General features: G+C 32.9%; 2 protein-coding genes across 2 annotated transcripts; one reads left to right on the top strand and one right to left on the bottom strand.

Annotated features, from left to right (window-relative positions):
• The first annotated feature begins 509 nt into the window (after window positions 1–509).
• LOC111899920 (two pore calcium channel protein 1B) lies at window positions 510–9,281 on the top strand. The gene is made up of 24 exons (XM_023895813.3): window positions 510–784; window positions 1,538–1,681; window positions 1,826–1,933; window positions 2,144–2,239; window positions 2,334–2,464; window positions 2,562–2,622; window positions 2,742–2,908; window positions 3,015–3,120; window positions 3,213–3,290; window positions 3,379–3,440; window positions 3,555–3,627; window positions 4,235–4,300; window positions 4,644–4,784; window positions 5,063–5,120; window positions 5,614–5,721; window positions 5,863–5,926; window positions 6,021–6,189; window positions 6,604–6,668; window positions 6,878–6,968; window positions 7,498–7,584; window positions 7,792–7,872; window positions 8,463–8,494; window positions 8,669–8,768; window positions 8,934–9,281. Exons 1-23 carry the CDS (start codon window positions 650–652, stop codon window positions 8,757–8,759), a joined length of 2,214 nt encoding a protein of 737 aa, XP_023751581.1. The 5' UTR covers window positions 510–649; the 3' UTR covers window positions 8,760–8,768; window positions 8,934–9,281.
• Window positions 9,282–10,318: 1,037 nt separating this feature from the next.
• Window positions 10,319–13,953, bottom strand: LOC111899929 (putative ubiquitin-conjugating enzyme E2 38). Its single transcript, XM_023895818.3, has 6 exons — window positions 13,615–13,953; window positions 11,898–12,452; window positions 11,540–11,603; window positions 11,282–11,421; window positions 10,889–11,200; window positions 10,319–10,772 (listed from the first exon to the last, which is right to left on the bottom strand). The coding sequence occupies exons 1-6, from the start codon at window positions 13,678–13,680 to the stop codon at window positions 10,536–10,538; spliced, it is 1,374 nt and encodes a 457-aa protein (XP_023751586.1). The 5' UTR covers window positions 13,681–13,953; the 3' UTR covers window positions 10,319–10,535.
• Window positions 13,954–14,559: the final 606 nt, after the last annotated feature.

Below are 14,559 nucleotides of genomic sequence, written 5' to 3' on the forward strand. Positions count from 1 at the left end.
GTACTCACCAAAATGCATTCTTTTCACTTAATAAACAAGGGACCAATTTTGCACTTAAATTTCATACTAAGGGTATAAATGAAAAATACTTGGATCAAGGTGTTATATAAACATGTCAAATTAGAAAAATAGTTATTGTTCCCAAGATCAACTTAACAAGAGAAAAAAAAATGAATGAAAATAAGATGAAAAAAAAAATTAATGTTCCCGAGTTTCATTAAAGAAAGAAAGTGGAGGAAATTGAATGATCACTTTCCTCTCAACTTTTTTTTCGATTTGGAAGGATTTGGAAAAAAAAAACAAAATGATTTATTTTCCTTCTATTTTTCTTCAACTCGAAACATAAAAGAAAATTTTGTTTTACTTTTTTTTTTCTTTTCTCTTGTGAATTTCTTTTCTTTTTTTAATTCTTTTCCATCCGAACTAAAAATCGAAAATTTGATGGCTACCATGTCATTTATAAAGAAGTGTACATAAATGACATTTTTTTATTATCGTTTTAATATTTCACCAACTGGTTCATTATACCTGTCAGTCATCTCCGTTGTCAATTTTCTCTCTCCCTCCACATATACATATAAACACTTGTATCTATCCAAATTCAGTCAATAGCAGAGGTGCTTCCAAGAGGCTTCAGATCTTCAATCTGATGGATGCAGCTTTGCTTGAGGGAGAAAGTAGTAGTCGATGGGGAGTCGCAGGAGGCCGGAGAGCTTATAAAAGCCGATCAGATGCCATTGCTTACGGATCGCCGTATCAGAAGGCGGCTGCTCTTGTTGATCTCGTAAGCTTCTATTTATTATTTTACAACAAAATTTGCCTCTGGCACTTGCTCTGCATTCTGGCAATCCAATTTGAGTAGAACAGTATCCTCCATATGTTCCCCTCGTCAGCAATTGACATAAAAAAAAAAGAAAAAAAAAACAAGTGATTTTGACTTTTGTAGGCATATAAAGCCTTGTAGGCATATTAAGCCTTATCGATTGCCTGTTAGCAGGATGTATAACATTACTAATTCTGTAATTCAGTTATTCAATTTATGTTGTATATAAGTATGAGGAAACTATGGCGACCATCAATTATAAGCGATCACCAGTTTTTTTCTTCAATGCATTTATACAGAATGAAATTACAAAGTTATTTCAATTAAATTGGTCCTGATACCAAAACTACGTTGATGGCAATACCGTTGATCGCAATACCAATGATACACTGATCCTAATTGATACTTACCAAATCACCTTGATGCTGATTGGTACTTGCCAGATTACCTTGACGCTAATTTTGCTAACAAAAAGGAGGGAAAATGGCTATTAGCTTTATATAGATTTGACGTGTATGTAAAGTGTAGCGAAGATCTAGGTATCTCAATTCCTTCCAAAAAGTCACTAAGAGAATCTAGGGCAATAACCACAAGTTACCATTAAACTTATTCGTCTGATTTTTTGATAGAATAGGCATCTTTGGCATTATCTTTTTTCAACATGCCTTAAATCTACTATCTGTTAAGTTGATAACCGTTCTTTGCTATTTACAGGCTGAAGATGGAAGTGGTCTACCAGAGGAAATCCTTGAGTCACCGAACATTGAATCTTCTGCAAAGTACTACTTCATGTACATTCGCTTTGACATCCTATGGACCCTTAATTATTTTGCTCTCGTAGCTTTGAATTTCTTTGAGGTTAGTGCCACAAGGCCAATGACCACCTTCATAATGTCCTGTTTCTTTTTCTATAAACGACTTTCTGATCTTCTTAAGTTACTATCATATTTTTTTTTCTATCATGAGTATTAATTATTCTTATCACTTGAAACTCCGCAACAGAAACCATTATGGTGTACCAGTGTTTCCGAGGTTTCTTGCAGTGACAGGGAGTACTATTATCTTGGGGAGCTTCCATACTTGAATAATGCAGAATCTCTGGCATATGAGGTCTGAATTCTGTATATTCTGTTAAAATTAACGATTATGCAACAGAAATTAGTCATGCGAACTGAATAAGAGGATAAATAAGACTTTATGTATTACTGGTCTCTCTAGCTTGATGATAAGACCCCCAATTTATCATGCTCCGATCACACCTAAAAATGATAAAATTGTATATGCAGGTAATCTGAATTATTGACCTACTTTCTTATGCAGGGTGTGACCCTCATAATTCTTGTGGTGCATACTCTCTTTCCTATTTTATATGAAGGGGTTCAGCTCTACTGGAAAAGCCATGTTAATAAGCTGAAGGTATATTTCAAAATCTTGCACATGAAATTCACATATGAAGTTTGTTATTCTTTATAAACCAACTTAACTCTGATGTCTTGTGTTATGTGTTCAGATCATTTCACTGTTGATTCTGGTTGCTGATTTAATAGTCGATATCCTCTATCTCTCTCCAGTGGCCATCTATTCTCTTCCATTGAGGATTGCACCTTATATTCGGGTAGTTATCTTTATCTTGAACATCAGGTATGTCATGAAAACATTCAACCCCTCCAGTATGATAGAATACTGATGCATTTTCATCGTTGGTGTGTCTGATTTCCTTTTTGTTAACTTGATTTAGGGACTTACGAGACAGCCTTGTTATCTTATATGGAATGCTTGTCACATATCTCAATATTTTGGTATGTATTTTATTACATTATCATGAATTCATGACTACTTGTCTAATTTCCTCGATGCTAACTTTTACTTGGATTGTTATTTATTATTGCTGATGAATTATTTTATTTCTTGAATGCAGGCTTTATCACTTCTGTTTCTTCTGTTCTCGAGTTGGATAGCTTATGTCATCTTTGAAGACACCCAACAGGGAACTACAATCTTTGTGTCTTACTCTGCTACACTGTATCAGATGTTTGTTCTATTTACCACATCCAACAATCCAGATGTTTGGATTCCTGCCTACAAGTGAGTTACTAAATATAAGATTATATGATTCATTCTTTTACGAAACTATTGCCAAATGTCCCCAAGTTTATGGTATTTCAATAACGTGTTTGCCTCTTCTTTCCAGATCATCAAGATCGTCTTCTCTATTTTTCATTCTTTATGTGCTTATGGGTGTTTACTTTGTCACAAACTTGATTCTTGCTGTTGTATATGATAGTTTTAAATGCGAGGTACATATTTATTGAATCCTTTATATTTCTTTATTGCATACTACTGAAATTCCATCCAAGAATTGCAAGCTTGCATGCCTTCTTAATTGCAGCTGGTTAAACAAGTGACTGAGAAGGACCGAATGAGGACAAGAATATTAAAGAAAGCCTTTGATCTCATTGATGAAAAGGTGAGTATGAGTCATTACTCATTAATGTTGTGAAATCTCCTCCAAGACAATCTTGCCCTTCTCATGGATTTTCCTTCAAAATGAACAGGCTGTTGGCACTCTTGACAAGGAGCAATGTATCGATTTGTTTGAAGAACTTAATAAATACAGGTACAACCTTTGTATTCAGTTGTTGAAATGATTCACAGGTCTTTTGATATTAGTTCTTTGGGTCAAAAGTGCATTAATGCAACGTCTCACCACTATAAAGAACCTTTTATTCAGGACTCTGCCAAAAATATCCAAAGAAGACTTTGAGTTGATATTTGATGCATTGGATGACAGTCGTGATTTTAAGGTAATCTTTGGTCTATAGCCTATTGTTTGAATGGTTTATAGTCTTGGCTAGTTCTTTTTATTCTTTTTATTGTTTATGGCCCACAACCCATCTTCACTGTATATATACTTCAGTATTATCTGAATCCCAAGTTACAATAGCCTGTTAGGTTTTTTAATCAGTAGGTTTATATGGTTGGATTTTATTGGCTATTTAATGGGCTACTATATGTAATAGGCCCATGGATTTTATAACTGATAACTAAAATTAGGGTTAAATGGGAACCCTAATTCTACATGTCTATATAAACTGGTCAAGGTCTCAATATACCATATATAGTGAGATACCATCACCAGAGGGATGTTAAATGCACGTGAAATGATAATGAGGACAAAATGGTCATTTTACATGCATTTAACATCCCTCTGTTGACAGTGTCCGACTCATGGACTTAATATGTTGTGAAATAGAGAAATAGGGACCAAAAAGGAAAACATGATTCCTTTTGGATCAAATCCGATAAAATCGCTATAGCAGAAGGAAGAAATGTGTAATTTATTCTTCATTTATTTCTTAACTGGTAATGATGGTTGATTGTCTCAGTTTTTTTATGATTTTTTACTTGCAGATTAATCCACAAGAATTCAATGATCTCTGCAATGCAATTGCCTTAAAATTTCAACAGGAGGATACGGTAAGTTGCTTATTCTGAAATTATAGCCTTATATTTTCATTTTTTCTTAATTCTGACATTGTACTTCTTAATTATTTCTTATTAATGCATTGTATTTTGAAAAATCTATTTAGCAATGAGGTAACCGCTTAAAAAGGTGGCAGGTTAGATTTTTCAAAGTACAATGCTATAATAAGAAATAGTTTAAAAGTGTAATGATGTAATAAGGAGAAATGGAAGTACAATGGTATTATAAAGATGGAAAAGCACATTGCTATATCTTTGCATGTAGCCTTTTTTTATATGGAATAGCAGAAGATGTATCTAACTCAGCTATCTTTATGTTATGGCTTTCATTTTGCAGGAACCTTGGCTAAAGAAGTTCCCCTTCTATAATTCCTCCTTATCTGAAAGGCTGAAAGACTTTGTAAAAAGTCCAAATTTTGGATATTTAGTTGCTTTTATTCTCCTCGTGAATCTAGTTGCTGTTATTACTGAAACAACGGTATGATCTAAATTCTTGACAAATAGATATATAACATAATAGCAACGTACTTTAATTGCAAAAAAAAAGTATTTGATAACATGGCAAGTATTATATTGCTATAATTGGGTAGATCTCTCAAAGAACAAAGTTGTCAGAGAGAGAAATAAAAGTAGGATTCTATGATAAAGAAATCAATTAAAATACGTTGCTATTTCTTGCTATTAACCCTATTCTTAATGCAGTTGTTGAATCAGTTGCTTAACTGATCCTTTTAATTTGAACTCTTTCTTTGACAGCTTGATATACAAAACAACTCTGGTCAGGAGTTCTGGCAGAAGGTGGAGTTTGTATTTGGTAAAGAACTCCTTATGACTACTATTACCTTATATAAACTGAAATAACAGTTTTAGTTTTAAGTAAAATTAAAAAGTATTTGATTTTTATTATTGAATTTCATTCCATTTCTGCCAACCAAACGTGTGATAGATTACAATTCATATTCCATTTCCCTCGGATTTCAATTCCTTTGATAGATTCCGTTCATTCTAGTCTGAGTTGATATCAACTTCCTTATCTTTGAGTGACCATTTTATCCTTCCATTTGCAACTTCCTTTAATCCTTTCTAGTCTGAGTTGATATCAAATTGGATATTTTTCGAAGTATTAATGCCCTAATAAGGAAGAAAAAAAGATCACAAGTACAATGCTTTAATATGAAAAAAAAAATTGTAACTACAGTGTTGTAATAGGAAGAAATGGAAGTAGGATGCTATAATTCACAAATAAATTAAAGTACATTGATGTTTGTTGCACTTAACAGCAAATTGATGACTTGTTTTGCCTGCAGGGTGGCTATATGTAGTTGAGATGGCTTTGAAAGTTTATACATATGGATTTGAAAACTACTGGAAGGATAGTCAAAACCGATTTGACTTCATTGTCACATGGGTCATAGGTACATTTAACCTTTTATATAATGTCCATGCCTGTATCTCTTCAAAATATGTTCTTTGGTGCTTAAATTCATAACATTGTGTATATGATGTGTTTAATTTCCTTAATTTGATCATTGTATTCCATTCATGAACTCTTGCAGTTATTGGAGAAACAGCAACATTCGTATCTCCAAAGGAGTTCACATTTATTTCAAATGGGGAGTGGTAAGTCTGTAAATTATCTTTACAATTACTATATAAATATTTATACGAATCAAGCTTTCAAAAATCAATATATTTAATTATTTATTATTTGCAGGATTCGTTATCTTCTGATTGCAAGAATGTTGAGATTGATTAGGCTGTTGATGCATGTAAAAAGATACCGGGCCTTTATTGCTACATTTTTAACCCTGATACCAAGTTTGATGCCATACCTGGGTACTGTCTTTTGTGTCATGTGCATTTACTGTACAGTTGGTATACAGGTACTTCAAATTTAATCTTTATACTGCAATGTATTTATTATTTAAGTAGGGCTAAATGCAAGAAATAGCAGTGTACTTTCATTTATTTGTGTATTGTTGCTTCCTACTTTCTTTTTTCTACTACAACATTATACTTTGCACTTCACTTTCAAAAATCTACCCAATTATAACACTCTGCTTTCAATTTCTTTTATACACTTTGAAATATCTTCTACCCAATTAAAGCAGTAGATATTCCTTTGTATTTCAGTGACATTGCTATTATTGGGTAGATATTTTGAAGTGGAAAGCTGTAATAGGAAGGAATGAAAGTCGGATGCTATACATTTCTATTTCTTGCACTTAATCCATATAATTAGTTGAATAAATATATCTGTAATCATTGCAACTTACTTTTTTCCTTATGTTGTCTAGATATTCGGTGGATTAGTCAATGCTGGGAACCCAGATTTACCAAGTACAGATCTTGCTGATAATGAGTATCCTACATGAATCATTTGCTACAATGCTTTATTTATTATTCACTATCACTAACCACTTTTCAGCTAATCGCATATTATACCTACAAACAAATATGTTATCTTAGATTATTAGATCAAGAAGAATATAAAATAGCATTTCACCGGGTCAGCGGTTTTCGCCTAAACACAAAATCAATTTGTTATTTAATTTCCCTTGACTTAATCAGTTACTTGTTATTTAATTTTAATGACTACCCGAATGGTATGGTGAGTCTCTTCAATTTGCTTGTGCTGGGAAATTGGCAAGCTTGGATGCAGGTATTATGATCATTTCATGATACTACTTGTTTTACAATTATTATGTGGAAATAGACATACTCATGCGTCTGTCAAATAATCATCAAAATTCATGATGTGATATATTAAGTTAAACGTTTGTTATAGGCCAAATGCAAGAAATAGCAACGCACTTTCATTTATTTCTTAATTATAGCATCCTACTTGTATTTCTTTCTATCATAACAATGTCTTCTTATTTAGGCATTGTACTTTAAAATTTCAACCCAATATAGCATTGTACTTTCAGTTTGTTTTAGGTTAGGACATTATTATATTTTGAAAAATCTACTCTCAGCTATAGGATAGCAGTGAAAATAGATTTGTATTTAGATAACTTTTCAATAATTGAATGGATTTTTTTTTCAAAGTACAATGTTATAATAGGAAGAAATTAGAGAATGGTGATATAGTAAACATATCAATGGAAGTACCTTCCTATTTTTTTGTATTCATTAACCCTTTTATAGATGGCTATGGTTGATTCAAGTTTTTATTGAACTATTTTCAGAGTTATGTAATATTGACGGGAACTGCTTGGACCTATGTGTACTTCATCAGCTACTATCTAATAACTATTCTGCTCCTCCTCAACTTGGTGAGTCTTCTACTGATTAGTATTCAAATCCTTATTATCATTATTATCAAATGTCAAACTTAATATATCCACCATAAGCTTATTCTTTTTGAACCATTGATTGAAATATCGATGTACCTCCATATATTTGTTTTCATATTCAATAATATTATGCTCAAGTTTAAAATATTTTGATTGAACTCATGTAAAATTCTGAATTATTTGCAGATCGTCGCATTTGTGTTGGAGGCATTCTTTGCTGAGTTAGAACTGGAGTGTCCTGAGGATGAAGAAGAAGAAGCTGGGAAGGTTAGTAAAATTTAATCAAATTCTATCCTATGTTACCCTAAAAATTTCTTCTTCTGAAAAAATGAGGGAAATTTTGTAAAAAGCACTGACTTTGTCTATTAAGCTGTTCTTTTTTGCAATAAAACACCCATGTATGGCATGACAAGGAAATGGAATGAGTCATTACTCATTACATCCATGGTCATGTTTGGCTGGTTTGTAGGAATGGACTGGAATGAAATTTAATATGATTTTTTTTATTCTATACATATAGTTTTAAGTCTTTTCTAAAAATTATTTTAATTACAATCCATAAAACTCTCATTTACAAAAACCAACACTTAAGTATTATAGAAGCTCATTAAACCACAGTCAATTTATAATAAAAATAATATTTTTTTTCATTATATAAAAAAAGAAATTCTAGGTTCAGTTGAAATAATAATTAAAAAAAAAAGTCTTTATTTGCGTCATTAAACATTACATAAATAATTATATGTTATACAGCAATATTCCATTCCAACACACAAAGAAATGAAGATTAATTAAATGGAAGGGATTTGTATTTTACATGATTTGGTGAATTAATTTTTACATGTAAATCCATGCAGGAAACCGGAGGAAGGGGACGCCGTAACTTGGGGTAAGTAAATGCAAGAAATACAAAATATTTTCATTTAATTGTGTATTATATGTATAGCATCTTACTTTTATTTGTTTCTATTATTTATAGCATACATTACAATTACGATAAGTAGATTAGCATATGTTAGTAATTTGTGATAAAATAAAATGTAAATCTGTGTGTGACTGACAGCACAAAGACACGGAGTCAGAGGGTTGAAATGCTACTTCACCACATGCTGAGCGCGGAGCTCCATGAAGGATTACCGACTTCGGATCCATAAGTGTGTCAGGTAATTTACACATTTCTCCCTTTCCTCGCTTCCACTTCCCCTTTTCCCTTGAGAGTTCAACTTCCATATATATAAATAAGCAAGCATATCTTCTATCTTCTATATGTATATATCTAGAAAATAAATATACTAGATATTCATGTTATTTGTGATATTTGATTACAGTTACAGATGGATGGAGATGACAGGAAGTTAGGATTTTCTTATATATATTTCTACTTGAGAGTTGTGACAGGTTGTACTAGTGTGTATAATTATATTATATGAATGAACATATCCAATTACTTCGTGAAGTCAACAGCATCAGCATTCAGCAGACGCCCATCAGGATAGATGATTAATTATTTTTGGTTAAATTCATAGTATTTGACTATTAATACGTGGATTCACTTTTAGTAAACTTGTAAAAATAAGCAAAATCCCCTGTCACTTGTTGTATTTATTATAGTCAGTCACCGTGTTTTAGCTAATAACTATATCTATTTTTATCTACAGAAAATTTTATGTTTTTTATACTTGCGCCATCAAAGTTGTTTTTGGTTTCTTTATATATTTTTTTCAATCTATGCTTAGGGTGTAATCGAGCCTAGTCAATCGCATCGCCAAGCTCTCGAGCTCGATGACACTTTCGAGCACGGCTAAACTTGACTGGATTAACTACTAAGAAAATAAAACTACATTAAAAATTACAATAGAAATGTGATTAAGCTCGTGAGCTTGATTTGACTCAGCTCTATAATATATAAATATGAATAAAAAAAGGTAAATGTGTAAATATAACAATGTTCGATTAAGCTCACGAGTAAAGTATTTCAATGCTCAAGCCCAACTTGATAATGCACTCGAGTATCTCAAGCTCGACTTGACTTGAGCCAAGTCGGTCTCAAGTATCTCATGAGTTGGTTCGACTCAGTTGGTGCAATAAAACAAAACAAAGTGGATTTTATACAGAAATATGTAACCAAGATTCATTTTAGGACCAAAAGAAGCAAGCAATGACTATGTTTCACACCCGCAGCTTGGTTTGGATAAATTGGGAAAATGTTAAATATTGTTGTATAAGTTGGTAAACAAAATAAAACAACAGTATTTTGTTGCATGGATTGGTAACAAAAAAAAGGTGAAACGTTGCTGCTACGCATTGCAATGTATTTATGGAATCAAACATATTTTGGTCAACGTGGGTGGTTCCATATTTCATCTAAAATATCCGTTTCCGTTGTTGCATAAAATAGGAAAAACTGTTGAATTTTTGCATAAAGGCATGCATATTTAAGCAGATTTTAACATAGATATTGGAATGGCACCAAGTAGTACTTGTTGCACGATTATAAAATTGTGAGCATCTTGTTTTTGACATACTCCTTGGCTTGCGTAAACGAGCATCCTTATGTTCAACTTTGGGCAAATACTTTTATGACAAATCCTATATTAGTTTCTTGAGTTGGTCCAAATTTATTTAGACAGAACATGAAATGATATATAATATAATATACGAGAGACAGCGGCCATGATTGTTGATTGGTCATTGGAATTAGGAAGCAAGCAAAGAAGCAAAGGAGTAGTAGTTATTGGGTTAAAAAACAGGAGATTTGAGGAGACATATTTACTGTGTCATCATCTAGTAGTAGGGTTTAGAGATTAGCAGCGATATAAGTAAGTGTGATCTAAAAACGTAAAAAGTTATTTATATGAGATGACATCTCATTCCGAAAAGAGCAGGCAGCTAATATAATAATATTGTTTCCCCTGGAACTGGAAGGAGCATTAAAGAGGAGGTAGTGGTAGGTACTGGTCACAACCGGTGGCCCCATATCTAGTGAAATTTGAAACAAGACCATTCAACATTTTACCAACCGCTGCCTTGAACGACTTTGATCCTCCTTCGCCTATCAAACCACCCCCACCCCCACCCACCGGAACACCTTCCATATACCCTCTGCATGCCGACAAGATGGCATGTGCACGCGTACGGAAATGACCCGCAACAAGCTCCTCAAAGTGCTGCAAAAATATCAAAATACTTAACTTATTACATTCATAGAAATACCAATACCTACCATCAACCAACTAACAAATCGTAGGTACATAATATATGTGCATATCAGAGAATAGAATACCTTTGGGGGTCTCCTGAGTGTATACATCATTGTTTTCAATGATAAAATGAAGATTTCTTCATTATAGGTCCTGGATTTCTTCTCTCCTTCAGCTCCGGTATACATGTTATCATACCCAGGCTCATTGAAAAACGGGTTTGCATTCAGAATGAGTGCTTGTATAGACACCAACACCTGCAGCATCGTTGACTTTTTTGGCATCCACTTCTCGTTCCCTTTCCCAGTCCACGTGTTCAAAAGGCTCAGACACACTTTCCCACAATCATACAGGTTTGGATTCAGCCGCAGCCCACCAGAGTAGTAATAAACCATCTGTCAAACTCAAAACCATTACTTACTTAGGGGAGGGGTATTTTCGTCTTTTTATTTGCACCGGACAACAAATGTACCTACCGGGGGTATGTCTGGATAGTTGGGAGGAAAATGAACATCAAAGACAAAGAGACCATCATGGTAGGGTGTGCCTGCGGGTCCTATCATCACAGCCCTTAAAAGGTCCATCCTTGTTTCATATGCCCGAACAAATATACTATCTATATTTAAAAAAAAAAAAAACAATCTATACATTATTTACTTATAACCAATGACCTTTTATACATATAATAAAACATCACTATTTACAACTATAATAAAACCACAACATTGACTCACCAGGTAAGTCTTTCTCTAGTATTTTCCATTCGTCCTGGATTTTCTTTGTCCAACTCTTGGGAGGCTACCACAAGGATCAACATCATTTCAAAAAAAATAAAAATAATTAATCCAAGTGAAGTGACAAACAATTCAACATGATAGAAAGATGTGTATTCTGAAACTTGCTACCAGCCTTTCAATTTTAAAAATACAGAAAAGTATGATAACTTAGAAATTGTACATTTTAACTTTTTATTTTTAAACAATAGTAACACTTTATTATTTCCATTTCCATTATTATTAAAGTGTAAAGGATAAATGTAAAATTACACAACTTGGGTAATAAATTGCAATTGAATTGATGGAGATTGATTACCTGTTGCCCTTGAAAGCCAGCAGAGTTGAAGTGATGATCAGAATAATCATTAACAATGTCGAACAATTTAAATTCTTCAAACTTTTTCATGGATTCCACTTCCACCACCTCTTCCTTCTTCTCCACAGATCCTGAAACAGCTTCTTGAACAACAGTTGAACTGCTACTAGCAACATCCTTACCTTTGCTGATGCTAATTTCTTGTATTTTTTGAGGATCCATGGCGCCTGTATAGCTCGCGCCACCTGTCACACTTGTGCTAGGGACAGGATCCTTCAACCAGGAGAAAGATGCTTCCACGCCAGGTGGCAAATCAACATTATCAAATTGAGCTTGCATGCTCAAATAATGATCTTCTTCTTCCTCTTCTATGTTTTCAAACATATAATCCCCATCATCATCATAATCAAAGGCATCATCTTCTTCTTCTTCTTCTTCTTCATCAACCATGTCATCTCCCTCATTGTCATCATCATGGTATGATGTATCTGAATTGATGTTTCCTGAGCTTAGTGATACAGATGATCCACCTTCACTAGTAGGATTCAAGACTTCCTGTTAAAGAATAACAAAGTTTTATCCAGAATTTCCGAAATAACACATTTGAAACCCTTTTTTGTATATTACAGCATCATACTTTCACATCTTTCTGTTTATATTGTATTTTCTATTTTGTTTCTTGTTTCATGTTATTTGTTAAGGTGTTGTATTTTGAAAAATCTACCCATATTAATGAAAACTGCTTTGTATACTTTGATGACATTGCTAGAATTGGTTAGATTCTCAAAGTATAGTGTTGTAATAGGAATAAATGGATGTAGGATGTTATTGTAAGCAAAATTAATGAAATAAAGTGGTGTACTTCAATTTATCTTAGTTTGAACAAAAGAATATCACTGTGATGATCAATAAAAGTATCAAATCCTTATGGTTACACTACAATTTACTCACAAAAGTAAACTGCAAAGAAACTGTAATAATAATTAGATATAGGCTTATACTGAACAGATAGTGATGTATTACTTCCAACCTCTATGATCTATGATGTTTAAAAGCTTAAAACATTCATCGCCAATCTCTATGTTTCTTTATCATCTTACCTTGCTCACTACATAAAGCCCCAATGTATTACTACCAAAAGTTTCACCTTGTTCACATAATGCAATAGTAGTGCTCAACAACTAAATGCCAAAGAAATAGGCTGATTTTCCCTAAGACTAATCTCTATAGAGTCAAAACAGATGTCTCATACCTGTATTAAAAGGTATGATTTGACATTATACCCAAAGAAACCACGATCTTTTCTCTCTCTTTAATGGGTCTTCATTGTAGCAATTCAAAATAGAAAAGGGGAATAACGAACCAAAAGCAAATCAAAATAGATCAAAATCTCAAAACTTTTTTCACAGATCCTAGTTACAGTTGGAAACAGATTCTATTCTCACATGAACATATTTGCATAAAATTTAAATTAAAAAATAATAATTGTCCCCTCATGTTCATGATCCACCCCACACACACAAAATAGAAAGAAACCTAAGCCAACGATTAGCTTGTAAGCGAGATGAATACAAAAAAAATTAAGGCAAACAAGATAAAATTCAACAAATCATGCAGATGAAACATGATCATCGAAGGGGAAAACTTAGCCACGAACAATTGGTGCATGAATAAAAAATATAATAGAAACTAAAATTTAATTTAACGGAAACAATACCTCATCATGTTTAACTTTCTTCAGAATAGAAACATCAGAATCCAAACCCTCGATTGCAACTTCCATCTCCGCACTTAGTGATCAAATCGAATCAAAACCCTAGAATATGTAAATACCAAAACCAAACAAAACAAAAAACAGGCCAATTTTACGCAAAATTGAATTAGATCATATCAAACTCCAATTCATGAGAGAAAGACAGAGAGAAAAACAGGGCAAAAGGATCAGAGACTTGTAGTTGGAGAGAGAAAGTAGAAGTGAAGTGTGTGTGTGCGCGCTCGATGGTTCTTCTATTCGCGCGTTCAAGGGGAAGACCGCTAACTTACGCAGGAAGTGAAAGGATGGTGAAATTGTTAAGTAATTACTCAACTCTGTATGCTCGGTTACCAACTTACCATAAATTAAAAAAAGATAACGACGTGTCGCTCACCCAGTTACGGAACACATAAAATAAGCGATATATGTTCGGAATATTTTACATAAAAATCGAATAGGTAGTTATAATTTTTTTTTTTGATATATCATTTAAGTTTATTCAAATAAATATTTGAATACGATGACAAACAATTTATCAATGGTATTGCTATACGTAATAATAAGTATCCAACAATTCTAATTGCATCTCTCCTAAATCTATAATTAGAAGTAGGGAATATGACTTGTTAAGGTAATTAACTTTTCGGAATGTTCATATCTGGGTAACTATTTTTTTTTTGTACACATCTAGGTAACAAACTTGTTGGAAGTGTTCACATATAACCATTATGACCTGCTATAGCAGGTTAAATCCTAGATGTGAACGCTTTCAACAAGTTCGTTACCTAGATGTGTATAAAAAAAATAGTTACCCAAATATGAACAAAACGAAAAGTAAAAATTAAATTAAACGAATGGTCCCTGTGGTTTGGGAGAATTTGTGTGTTTGGTCCCTAACTTTTTTCTTTT

This window comes from Lactuca sativa, chromosome 4 (genome assembly GCF_002870075.4).
Source record: "Lactuca sativa cultivar Salinas chromosome 4, Lsat_Salinas_v11, whole genome shotgun sequence".
NCBI classification, from domain to species: Eukaryota; Viridiplantae; Streptophyta; class Magnoliopsida; order Asterales; family Asteraceae; genus Lactuca; species Lactuca sativa.